The following is a 12,294-nucleotide window of genomic DNA, read 5'->3' as shown; positions in this document are numbered from 1 at the left end:
ACATACATACATACATACATACATACATACATACATACATACATACATACATACATACATACATACATACATACATACATACATACATACATACACCCAGTCTAGTCCAGCACACCCAGTCCGTCTAGTCTAGTCCACCACTCCCTGCAAGTATAGTAACCACGTCTCTTTTAACTTTCTATCCCGCGCTACGTTTCTCTTCTACGTCTCCTCTATATATATATATATATAAATATCCCATTCCACACACCCTTCAGCGAGCGACTCGTACGGGTAATTTCTTTTGTCATAGGAGATTATAGAAGATATAGAAGATATATTATTTTTAAGATAGTAAAAAAGAGTAAGTAAAGAAGGAGAAGAACAGTCCTCGTAACATCCAAGTCCATACAATAATATAGTAAGTACTAACCCCCGGCATTCCCAGAAATTTATGATAAACAAATAATAATTTTATCAATCATGACATAACTGACCTGCGGACCGACCGACTGGCCGACCTACGGACCACTCAAAACCCATGCCGAGCATTCATAATCCGTGTCCATATCCCATTATATCCAACACACTCAAGCGAAACACCCAAAATTTTTGTTAAGAAAAAATGCTAGCGAAAATGACAAAAGAGAGGATGAACGCTGTTTATGGCGTTTGATATATGTCGTTGTGACTATATAAATACATGAGTATACATGGGATGCGTGGAATACGTACATACATATGTGAATAAATGAGCAGATGGGTTGATCAGTAAATAAGTAAAGTGAATAAATGGCTAAAATGAATGTCTGTCCATCTGTCCATCCGTCCGTCTGTCTGGGTATCCCGCACATCCTCCACCCCATTTGGCCTTTTTCCTCCGAGCCTGTAGCTTTAGTCCAGTCGACCGAGGTGGCCTTCCCCCCCAAGGTGACCATCCCAAAAAGTCGCATCCCACAACGAAAACAACAACTCACGTCGGACTCGGCGGCGCAGACGAATACGCACTACTCCCGCGCGAGCCCAGACTGCCCAGACTGCCCACGCTGCTCACGCCGCGCCGCCTCCGCTGCAACGCCGTCACCTCGTCCTTGCGCGCCCAGTACCCGGCCTCAGCAACCTCGTACATGCTCATGACGTCGCTGCGAGCGCGGGGGCCCGCACTGCTCCTTACGACGCGAGGAAGGTCGGCGTCTGGGTCATCAGTCGGCAGCTCGACGTAGGCGGTGCTGGGCACGCTGGTGCGCTGCAGCGGCAAGGGCGTGGTGGGAGAGACGGGCACGGCGAGGAATTTGACCGAGGAGTTTGTGCTGGCGCGCGAGTAGACGGAGGAGGGCGAGGGGGCGCGGCGGGGCCGTTGGGGTGCGGGCCGGGGCTCGACGATGTGTGTTTGTTTGGGGACGCGTGGGGATGAAGGGGTGGGTTTGAGGGAGCTGCGGAAGGAGGACCAGGAGGCGCGGATGGAGGAGCGTCTGGAGAGGCGGGAGGAGGAGGAGACGGTTGAGAACCGGTGGAGGGCGGCGACGGCGTCGTCGGATTCGGCGCGGGCAGAGGAGTCGCGGGATGGAGGACGGGTGTCCGGGGGCGAGGCGGCTTGTTGGACGAACATGGCGTTGTTGAAGCGGCGGAAGCGGTTGCTGATGTATGTGTGGTGGGCGGGCCCGGTGTAGTGTGCGGAGTTCATGGTGATGATGATGTTGATAGTGTTGTGCGTTTGCGAGGTAGTGTTTACTTTTGGGAATGTCCTGAGGAGATATGCTCCGAGTGCGTTGGTGTTGACGGTCTGCTAAAGTTTCGCGTCTTGACTCGTGGTCGACCTGCTGATGGAGTCCTCGCAGGTGACTTTGACGGTACTAAGGAGTAGTCTTTGACGCGGACGTAAGAGTGATATTAATGGTTGTCGAAGCCCACGGCCCGGGACTTTGAAGTTGGCAACCAGGGCAACTCTTCGTTGCTGTGTTATGAGTGCACGAATCGAAATCCGCCTCTCATTAATATCCGACGGATGCACGACTTTATGTACCAAAGCAGATCAGTGGTTCTGATAAGAAGAGTGATAGCCTGCGATAGCCTGCAATGGTGTGGTTTGCGATTGCTGGTACACTTGCCTCCACCCTTTCCGGCCGTGGACGAGCTCTGCCCTATATAGGTGTCTAATTTGTCGCAACCATGGTCCAGAAGCGGAGATGTTGGAGCTAAAGACTTCAGCTCGGCGCACAATCCGACATTGGACCTGCTGTATTGATCCTCCGAGGCGGACACCATCTAGATGAGCGCGCAAACAGACAGTCAAACCCTCCAGACTCCTGCAGCTTAACAAGGACGTCTGGCCTCGTGGCTTTCCCTCGACCCTATCGCACGCGCACAGCAGCGCCAGATGTCTCGAGCCATCCCATCTCGGCCCTGACATCGAATCAGTGACACGAAAACGGCACCGCTACTCTCTAGCCACGCAGCCACAGGGCTGGTAATCCCAGTTTACGAATGCCGTGTCACCAAAGCCACGGGCGGCCGGCTTGTCCGAGGCACAATCTGCATGAGGTATCGTGGGCGCTGTAAAGGGCGTGAGAGACCAATGGTGTTGAGTGCTGCATGAGGGGCAAGCCACAGTGGCTGTCTGGGCGTCGGCCGGACCCTCACCTATCAGAGCCTCTTCGATCTAGACTTTGCCGTTCGTTGACCACCCTTTCGCGTAGGATCAACAGATCTCCACAGGGTTGGTTGACTGGTTCTTTGTTTAATTAAGCTGCCCAAGGATAATTAATATGAGTAAGGCTGCAGATGGAACTGCAAGCGAGGATTCGCGTACCTTGCAGACCATGGTGGAAGTGATGATCTGAAGTTTTTTTTCGGGACGTGTAGCGAAGGGAGTCAGAGTCTTGCAGAAGAAAGGTAGGACAACGTCCCAGCATACGGTCCGATGTAGACAAAGAGTCAAAGACCTAGTACAACGATCCAAAGTTGGCGGAATCGACTGCATCCGTTGTTCCCCTCTTTCAAGTTCCGACCAGGTCCCACGATCTGTTCGAGCCTATAGCCACGACAGCTGTCAGATGTAGATAGATTGATGGCGCGATATCTAATGCGAGGTCAAGCCCGTCCTCACTCTAGACGCTCTTCCTTGGCATGAAAAGCAAGAGCTTCTCTATCTCTCCGGCACCGTCAACTGCTCATAGCTGGAAGCGCTCCGATACGCCAATCACAATTCTTGTGTTGAAGGTTTGAAGCAGACACCAGGGAAAGTTGGTTTGCCCACTGAGTCTGACCATGACATATTCTCCGAAAAATCAATACGCATGTGAATAGGGTACGAAGCCATCACCGTGTTGTTCGACACCCCGTCAAGCACGATGTCTGGTACTGAGCGGCGCGCTGGCGGCTGCATAGTGGAGAACCCCCTCTTTGAAATACAAGGCCAAGTGGGTATCCTACCAGTTTACAAAAGCCGTAGGCGGCGACGTAATGGTCGTGATAGAGACATTGTGGTCATGGTACACGCGTCTCCGATTCGGGTTGGTCGCATCATGTGATGGCCGGGGTCAACAGCATCATGCAGTATTAAGCGGCTCGAGCAGCCTTATATGCAGCAAGGATAATGTGTGGTGGTGTTGTGGATACTCTCTCGTCCATAGTCATGGAGACAGCTGCAGGTGTGTAGATCAGTCGATGTTCCTTTTGCTGCAGGTCTCGTCTATTCTCTTTGTTCACCAAGCTAGGAATCGAGAGTGTCGTCAGATCAGAAGATGACCAAAAAATAGTGTTTCGGTGGTTTTCCATCATTTTTTCGAGCACTTCCTAGAAGTAACTGTGTGGGACCGTACACGTGATCAGTATGGCTGTATGAGGTGAAGCCGAAGCCGAAGCCGCCAAAGGACGGACGCATCAGACGGACGAGCCTTTGTCAGTGATCTCTCCGAATGGACATTTCAATCGCTCAGAAGACAAAAGTGACGAGTCAGTCGAATGTATGGTGGATAACGTCACTCGATACGTGAGTGTCAATTCCTGGTAGTCGATGTGAGGATGATTATCTACGCCACAACGGAAGCGCTGTAATTTGCCTGAGGTTGTTGTAGATGACGGACGGATGTAAAGCGTATGTTCAGCAGTGAGTGATACTGTATATTACGTCAATGTCGTTTGCGATCTGACGCGTCAAGCAATGCAGCAAAAGGCTCTAATTAATTCCTGTATCTAGGAAATATTGGAATGTGGGACTTTTCACTGTTTGCTCAGGTTGGCTCTTGGCTCTTGGCCTTTTTGCCGCAGCTATCTCAGTCTCAGTCTACCCAACCATACTAATTAGGGAATTCGCTACGTAGGGAGGAAGAAGACTGCGCGCGATCGTCAGACGCCACCGACGTCGCCCACCACCATTCAATCCTCGATCCTCGATCCTCAATTTTCAATCCTCAATCCTCACTCACTCCTCGTCTGCGCAGGGCTGCTGCCAACAAGCGATGATGCACTCTCTCACCACTAATTATATGCAGGCACCGCATTTCAATATCCATGTCTGCTGCAGTGCGATCCCAGCCAATACAGTCTCGTCAGTATCATATTCACACTGCCGATGCCTTGTGGCTATTACAGTCAATGCGTATCTTCCCTAATCGCCCCTAATCGCCCCTAATCATCCCTACTCGTCTCGAATTCTGGCGAATTCGTGCCGATGCCTGTCTCTGATTGGCTCGCAATCCCCGAACCAGCAAATCCCGTCGCTATAATTGGCCACTGACCTTCCATCATGGCTTCACTTGTTACTTGTTGACCCACCTCCCATGCAGCTTCAGTGCTACTCTTTCGTCCGACGTGTCTCCATCTTCTTCTTCCATTCATTGACGGTGCCGCAGCATTCAAAAGCATCAGTCTTTGCCCCACGCACTCTGCCATGTTGTACTTTTCGTTTCCTTAATTCTCGTCGCCCGTCTCCATTCTTCTCCTCTGTCTCGTCCATTCATACGTACGTGACGCTGCCCTTCGCTTGTTTGCCTTCATACTTCGCCTGCATCAATCTTGTGCCGGCATACCTCCTGTTCTCTCCGAACTGCCGCACCTGCTTTACTCCGAAATCTCGCGTCTGTCACTAAGCCTCGTCGACGTCATTCATCACCATGAGCACCCCCATAAACGAGCGTGGTGAGCCACAATACAACCAAAACTTGACTGGCCGTCGCTCGTCCGACGATGATGACGGAACCTTCGTTGGCACTGAAGAGTCTTCACGACCGAACCTAGATCCTGCCCCTGCTCACCATGCTCGAGCTAGAGCCGCCAGCCATCTCACCGTACAAACCGAGCACGATTACGAAGGCGATTTCACATCCATGGCTTCCCCATCACAGAACCGGGAGCAAGAGAAACGGCTGGGCGATGATCTGGCCATGCTTGAGATCGAAAGGCAGATCTCAAGAGCAGACAACGACCTCGATCGGGAGCATTCAAAATCCGTGCGTAGGACTCGTTCACGTCGCGAAGATCCAATTGACGAGTTCGATGCTGCCACCAACCCACTACACGAACGCACTGCCATATACAAACCACCAGAGAACCCATCCACGAATCTTTCAAAGCTCTTCAAGAAAATTCATAGCTCAGTCTTCATCGTTCGCTACTTCTTCTACATCCTTCCTTTAGCTGCCCTTCTTCTCATCCCCGTCCTGTTTGGCTTCTATCTATTTCCCGATGCAACCGTTGGCTGCGTCGAACTCAAGTGGTTCGGCATTTGGTTGGAAATAGTTTGGCTTACCCTCTGGGCAGGACGAGTAAGTGTACCACTCGACCTCCAACACCCACAAACTAATCATCACAACAGATTGTGGCAAAATGCTTGCCCTGGCCCATTGGATTAATCTCCAGCCTTTTCACCAACAATGGCAAGAAGTGGAGAGACATGGGAAAGCAATTGGAGCTCCCTGCAACTTTGTTCTTCTGGTGGCTTGCCATCGAAGTCTCGTTTCTGCCGACCATGGATAGCCACTCGCGGTGCACGCCACGCGGCAATTGGCGCAAAACAATGAACAAGGTCATCGTCTCCATATTCGTGGGCGTCATTCTCAACTTCGTGGAGAAGATCATTATTCAATTGATTGCCATTAGCTTCCACTTGCGGACATATGCCGACAGAATCGAGATCAACAAGTTCCAGATTGGCAGCCTGGCAAAACTCTACAAGTTCTCCAAGGAGAAGATTGCAATGGAAGATTCGGAATTCGAAGAAAATCATGCTCCTTCCGGTGCCCGTACTCCTGGGCGCCTGGTTGATGATGCCAAGAAAACCACCAAACAGGCCATAGGAAAATTCGGTGATGTTGCTGGCAAAATCGCTGGCGACTTCACGGGCAAACAAGTGGTCAAGAGTACGCACCCTCATCAGGTCGTTCTTGCACTCCTCAGCACAACAGGAGGAAGTCAAGTCTTGGCAAGACGACTTTACCGGACATTCGCACGCCCTGAGACTGAGACGGTCTACTCGGACGACCTCAAAGGCGCCTTTGAGAACGATGACGAGGCAGATGCAGCCTTTTCCATGTTCGACAAGGATATGAACGGTGACATTTCCATGGAGGAGCTAGAGGCTGTTTGCGTAGAGATTGGCCGCGAGCGCAAGTCCATCACCGCTTCTTTGAAGGACCTCGACTCGGTTGTCAGTAAACTCGACGACGTCTTCATGTTCCTCGTCGCTGTCATCACTATTCTGGTCTTCATCTCCTTGATATCCACATCCGCCGCAGGTGTACTTACCTCTGCGGGCTCTGCAGTACTGGCCTTGTCGTGGCTATTCTCGGTCACGGCACAGGAATTCTTACAGTCCATCATCTTCGTCTTCGTCAAACACCCCTTTGACGTTGGCGATCGTGTCAGCATCTATGGAAATACCGGTGCCACTGGTCTGGGAGATGACTACTTCGTCAAGGAAATCGCTCTACTCTATACGGAGTTTAAAAAAATGGAGGGTCATGTCGTACAAGCTCCGAACAGTTACCTCAACACTCTGTTCATTCTTAATCAGCGTCGTTCCGGCGGTCTCGCCGAGGCTATACCCGTGGTTATCAAATTCGGTACCACTCTCGAACAGATCGAGACTCTCCGGAATCGCCTGTTGGAATTCGTTCGAAACGAGAAGCGCGAATATCAGTCGAACATTTTGACGGAATTGAGAGAGGTGAAAGAGGCCCATTCGCTCACTCTCAACATCGTCTTCTTCTACAAGTCGAACTGGCAAAACGAGCTACTCCGTCTTCAGCGCCGCAACAAGTTCATCTGTGCGATGATGGTCACCATGCAAGAGTGTGGTATTGAGGGCCCACGCATGCGTTTCCCTGGTCAAAAGGAATCCTTCCCGGTCTATCTGCAAAATGTCCCACACATGGCGACGCCCGGCATGGGACACGGTGGCAATCCAGATATGCCTCAGGGTCACCACCATACCAGCACTGATGATCAGAACCCCCCATTTGTCGCTCCGCCTTCCGACACTCAGAGCCAGACTGGCCAGGCTGGTCTCAATCGCCATGCATCGGTCTTGCGACAAGCTGGTCGCCCTCGTGGCGAGTCCCTTGCGGCGATGGGCAGACGCGTCGACTTCTCACTTGGCATGAAGGATGTCTCGTCCGGTGACATGTACGGCGATGTCTACGAGGATCGCTCGAAATCTAGGCTTCCTCAAAGTCTTTCGCCATCTCGTGAGTCTCATGAGCGTGGCTCCCATGATATCGGTCGCTCCTCTTCAGTCTCGCATGGTGCTAGGCCAGGCAATCTAGCTCGTGTGTCGACGGACAACGACTCTCGCTTGAGCCACCGTAACAGGTTCTTCGGTCGTAGCAGAGCTGCACGCGATGAGGAAACTGGAATGACGAACATTCCAGAGGGCGCTTCTCCTCCACACGAACGATTAGATCCGCGGACTGGTACCGTGGGTCCAACTGCAGTACACAGCACGAGTGGCAATGCCACCCGCGGCGCGTACAGTCCCCTTCCCCGAGCGTCGGTTGAGCAAAGTCCTCAAGATGGCTCATTTGCCCGCAGTGACACAAACGACTTTGAGATGCGGAGACTCTGAGGCATGGCTTCACACCACAACCTTGTTCTATTAATGCATAACGTAAAAAGACACTTTGCAGATGTTAAGGCCATCGGCTACGAAAATGACTATAGATCGCTGAATCTCTGTATTCGATTACAGCAGACTCTTGTTTCTTTTCTACTACTTCCATAGACATAAAAGTTTAATAGACTAGTCCTGCTGTAAGACCTAGTACTGCGGTACGTGTGTTTGACAATATGTCCTTCTGGATGTTCTGATCCTTATCAACTGTTAAGGTGTTGATTATGCCAATGCGCCGGTAGATGCGACTCCTTAGTCTCATGATAATGTACACGTTGCCGATTTACCCCGTCACTAACATCCCTCGAGCATCTCCTCTTGTTCATTTTGCGACCGTCTGAGTGCCCATCGACTTTGGTGGTTCCGAATGCGGTGCAGCTGCCGCTGACCGGGGCTTTTCAGGTACAACGACGTCGCTAAATTCATCTTGCGAGACGGCCTTGATCGTGAACGCATCTGCAATAATCCGTTGGTCAGCTTCATCCGGTGAGGCTCAAGTCAGCACACATACAGACAGCAATGACAAAGATACCCAGGCCGACTCCAGAGACGATGTTGCGCACCAGATAAGTCTGTCGCGCCCGTATCATCGCGGGAGACTGCCGGTAGTGCTTGTCATAGTAGCTTGATTTGGGAAGCCTTTGAGCGGGGGTCAGGGCTGTCAGTCATACATGAAAAGAGCGCGAGGGGATACTGACACTCTGAGTGGTAGACTGGGCCTCATCCTGGTGGTATGTCGTCGGACGCCAGAGATCGACTATTCTTCAATCATTCATCAATTGCCTTGATCGGCGACCTCGAGATCGTGGTGATATGCCGAAGAATTCCCGGCTTGGCAGCGAACGCGTATCGTGAACGGCCAGGCCTTAGGATCGGGCTACAATTAACTTCATCATTAACTTCTCTACTTCGTGGCAACGCCCATTCGTCATCACATAGCTTTACTTTACGCTTCGATTCTAATCCTTCTTCCTTTACTTCGCTGCTGTATTAGATTAGGATGAGGTTGTGTTGTCGGTATCTACAAACTTCACGAACAGCTTCATCTTGCGTGGTCTAGCTACGCGCGTGACGACCCGGCCATTGATACAATCTCTCAACCTCAGTTTTAACTGGCTAGCGCCTGTACTTGGTCATTATGAATCCTGCCGGCAGCTCGACGAGCGAGACCATCACCAGTCTGAACTCTGCGCGCGCCATTGCGCTCAATGACCCGAACTATTACTCACAGATCCTCCCTGCCATCATTCCCATCACCGGTCCTCAAGCTGCAATCGAACTACAGAGATGGGGTGCAGAATTCATTGCGGAAACTTTTGCGTCGCCCATTCTCGGGGCAGAGCAGAAGCGTGAACTCAGTCTTCAGGTCTTAGATAGGCTCAAAGAGCTCCTGGACTCCCCAGGCGTGGATACGAATGTGCTGAAAGGTGCCGTTCAGGCTGCGGCCAGCATATATCCGCACGTCTTGAGACATACGTGAGTACTAGTCCTGTCAACATTATTCCTTTTTATGTAGATACCTGGTCTTTCTTGCATATCTGCATGTGCTATTCTCCTGTCGCAAGCGAAACTTCTCCCCAAAAAACGCTGCTCTTAGTATGGAATCTCATATGTGTGCGTGCAATGCAGGATCAAGAACCCATCGGACGAAGCGACATGGCAAAAAATAGCTGCAATCAAGTCAAACATCCTCCGTAGGATGGACAACGCGATGCCTGGAGTTCGGATATGCTGCATCAAGTTCGTGCAACGAGTTGTTCAGACACAGACGCCTGGCGTGATAAAAGATCCCCGGGTACGTAATCAAGTCAAGCTCTCGCCAGCGTCCACGGTGACTGACGTTTGGATATAGCGGCCTGACCTGAACGAAATCTCCCTTGCGCTCGTGCCTCGCGACCACCCAATATTGATCCCCTCGAACCTCGAAGCAGAGGCTTCCGGTCTCCTTGACCGGTTGCTCGGCACACTACAAGAAGACATCAGGTCTGTTGGACAAATAGCATGGAGAGAACGGACGCTGACGGCTGGTAGTGACCCACTGCTTGTGACTGCAACACTGAATAGCTTAGGAAGCCTCATTCGAAGTCGGGCATCGATTGCGAACAAGATAATAACGCAGGTGCTCAACTTCCATCCGGTCAAGCTTGTGAGCGGCCCTGTGACGTCGAGAAGCAAACTGGTGGTCAAATCGGTGGAGAAGACAACGAGGGCGCTCCTAGTGAACTCGATGAAGAAGTATGACTTGTGTAAGATTACATGTTCAGGATGTTTCCGCTGACTAGTCTCAGATCCCCTGAGAATCCGATGAACCCACGAATACAGCAATACATTGAGCGGATGCAACGTGCACGAATAGAGTACTTCGAGAGCACTCGGAAGCGATCAGCGCCAGTCGAGCCCACTAATGGTGTGGACCAGACCAAGAGACAGAAGCTGGCTCCAGAAAATACGAAACCCCCTGAGATCACCCCAATCCCGACGACCATGACGTATGCGCAGCTTTTCGGCATAACGAAAGACCCCATCATCAAATCCTTCGACGTGACAGCTATCCCTCAAGACACCGTCGCGCGGATAACTGTTCCGCTCTTACAAGCAGTGGACGAAACCATGCTTCAGAATGCACTGAACCTGGTGCGCACAAAATATCTAGAGCTGGGCAAGTCACGGCAGCAAGCAATGGCCGCCCAAGCGGCGAAACAACAGGCCATGGCTGAAGATGACGATGAATACGAGCCCGACTTCCAGCCGCCCGAGGATGCCGAGCAGCTTGCAAACAGACTTGACACTACAGAAGAAAGAGGTATAGACCAGGCTCCTATATCTCTAGGAACCTTCAAACTCCCTCCCCCCGAGCCTTTCTCTGAATTACAGCTTGCTGAAACGTGCAAGGCAACGGCGAAGCGCCTGTTTGGCGTGATGAGCTCCACGAGCCCGAGCACACGCCAGACTGCGCCGAAAGCAGGCTTCAACAGGCTGGCGGCCAGCAGCTACGACCGGAATTCATGGGTGACAATCATCGTCCGCCTGGCCACAAGGGCAAGCGCCGGCATAAGCGCAGCACCAAACGCCGTGAAAAGCGAAGAAAAGAAGCCCTCCTCCGTGACGCCTGAGGCGATTTCGAACTCGATCCGCGACGATCTGTGGCACTACGTTGTCGAAGACTTCCGCCGACGGATCGACGTCGCCATCGCCTGGCTGACAGAGGAGTGGTACGGCGACTTCATGATCAACAAGCACGAGGGCAGGGTGGTGTCGAGAAACTACCGCGCCTGGACGATGAAGCTGCTCAACGGCATCCTGCCGTATCTGGATGCAAAGGACAAGAACGTGCTCATCCGCTTCATGGGCGAGATCCCCGGGCTGGAAAAGGACGTCATCGATGCCGTCAAAGACCTGGCCCGAGATCCCGAGCGCGTCGACATGGTTGTGACTTCACTGCTGTACGTTTTCCTCTCTCCTCTCTCTCTCTTTTTCTCTCCTTATTACCCTACATTTCACCAAATCCTCGTTCCGCGACTGACTTTTGGTAAAATCACAGATACTGCATCATCACCAGACCGCCCGTACGCGACCTCTGCATCGACGCAATCGAGGACTTATACCGCAACTACGAAGGCGCAAAGGCCCGCGCCGCTAAAGTGCTGCAGAAGTGGCGCCCGCATGTCCTGGTGCAGGAAGAGCAAGCAGGCGGCCTCGCAAACGGCACATCTGCACAGGCGGCCGCGCCGGTTGTTGTCAAGACGGAGACTGCTGTGTGAGGGGGGTTTTGGTTGGTTGGCTGGATCGTATCATACACAGGCATATTCACGGCATGTTCACAAGCACATTATATCAGCAGCACATCGCATCGGCTTTATGCCTATATTCAGAGTGTTTGCTCGTGGGGATTGTATTATGTAGGAGGGCTTAGATTTGAGGTCTCGGTTCGGGTCGGGGATCGCATCGGATCGGATGGTTTCGGACGTTTGAAGTCGGATATTCGTACTTGCTGGACTGTGGACTACGGATGGCGGGACGGTAGCTTGTTTTGCGCTGCTGTTGAGCTGTGTTTAGGTTCGGAATGGAATGATACTCATGTGCGCGTGAATGCATGATGGTGTATATCTATCTTGTGTGTGTGTGTGTGTGTGTGTGTGTGTGTGTGTGTGTGTGTGTGTGTGTGTGTGTGTGTGTGTGTGTGTGTGTGTGTGTGTGTGTGTGTGTGT

The 12,294-nt window shown here is 51.8% G+C and overlaps 5 protein-coding genes across 5 annotated transcripts; 2 read left to right on the top strand and 3 right to left on the bottom strand.

The window, feature by feature from the left end:
* Positions 1–603: 603 nt before the first annotated feature.
* On the bottom strand, positions 604–1,837 carry EJ05DRAFT_153578 (uncharacterized protein). Its single transcript, XM_033739349.1, has 2 exons — positions 719–1,837; positions 604–670 (listed from the first exon to the last, which is right to left on the bottom strand). The coding sequence occupies exon 1, from the start codon at positions 1,661–1,663 to the stop codon at positions 953–955; it is 711 nt and encodes a 236-aa protein (XP_033596695.1). The 5' UTR covers positions 1,664–1,837; the 3' UTR covers positions 604–670; positions 719–952.
* Positions 1,838–2,552, bottom strand: EJ05DRAFT_153572 (uncharacterized protein). The gene has a single exon (XM_033739348.1). It carries the CDS (start codon positions 2,387–2,389, stop codon positions 2,012–2,014), a length of 378 nt encoding a protein of 125 aa, XP_033596694.1. The 5' UTR covers positions 2,390–2,552; the 3' UTR covers positions 1,838–2,011.
* A 2,377-nt stretch (positions 2,553–4,929) lies between these two features.
* On the top strand, positions 4,930–8,211 carry EJ05DRAFT_153567 (MS ion channel protein 1). The gene is made up of 3 exons (XM_033739347.1): positions 4,930–4,942; positions 5,251–5,744; positions 5,795–8,211. Exons 2-3 carry the CDS (start codon positions 5,307–5,309, stop codon positions 8,039–8,041), a joined length of 2,685 nt encoding a protein of 894 aa, XP_033596693.1. The 5' UTR covers positions 4,930–4,942; positions 5,251–5,306; the 3' UTR covers positions 8,042–8,211.
* A 13-nt stretch (positions 8,212–8,224) lies between these two features.
* On the bottom strand, positions 8,225–8,855 carry EJ05DRAFT_153461 (uncharacterized protein). Its single transcript, XM_033739346.1, has 3 exons — positions 8,785–8,855; positions 8,598–8,725; positions 8,225–8,542 (listed from the first exon to the last, which is right to left on the bottom strand). The coding sequence occupies exons 1-3, from the start codon at positions 8,808–8,810 to the stop codon at positions 8,409–8,411; spliced, it is 288 nt and encodes a 95-aa protein (XP_033596692.1). The 5' UTR covers positions 8,811–8,855; the 3' UTR covers positions 8,225–8,408.
* A 118-nt stretch (positions 8,856–8,973) lies between these two features.
* EJ05DRAFT_479766 (uncharacterized protein) lies at positions 8,974–12,188 on the top strand. Its single transcript, XM_033744740.1, has 6 exons — positions 8,974–9,562; positions 9,716–9,881; positions 9,939–10,069; positions 10,118–10,321; positions 10,375–11,529; positions 11,628–12,188. The coding sequence occupies exons 1-6, from the start codon at positions 9,225–9,227 to the stop codon at positions 11,845–11,847; spliced, it is 2,214 nt and encodes a 737-aa protein (XP_033596691.1). The 5' UTR covers positions 8,974–9,224; the 3' UTR covers positions 11,848–12,188.
* The last annotated feature ends 106 nt before the right edge of the window (positions 12,189–12,294 follow it).

This window comes from Pseudovirgaria hyperparasitica (assembly GCF_010093815.1).
Source record: "Pseudovirgaria hyperparasitica strain CBS 121739 unplaced genomic scaffold EJ05scaffold_17, whole genome shotgun sequence".
Lineage (NCBI taxonomy): Eukaryota > Fungi > Ascomycota > Dothideomycetes > Acrospermales > Acrospermaceae > Pseudovirgaria > Pseudovirgaria hyperparasitica.
The sequence above is the reverse complement of the archived record's forward strand: the minus strand, read 5'-3'. Positions and strand labels throughout refer to the sequence as shown.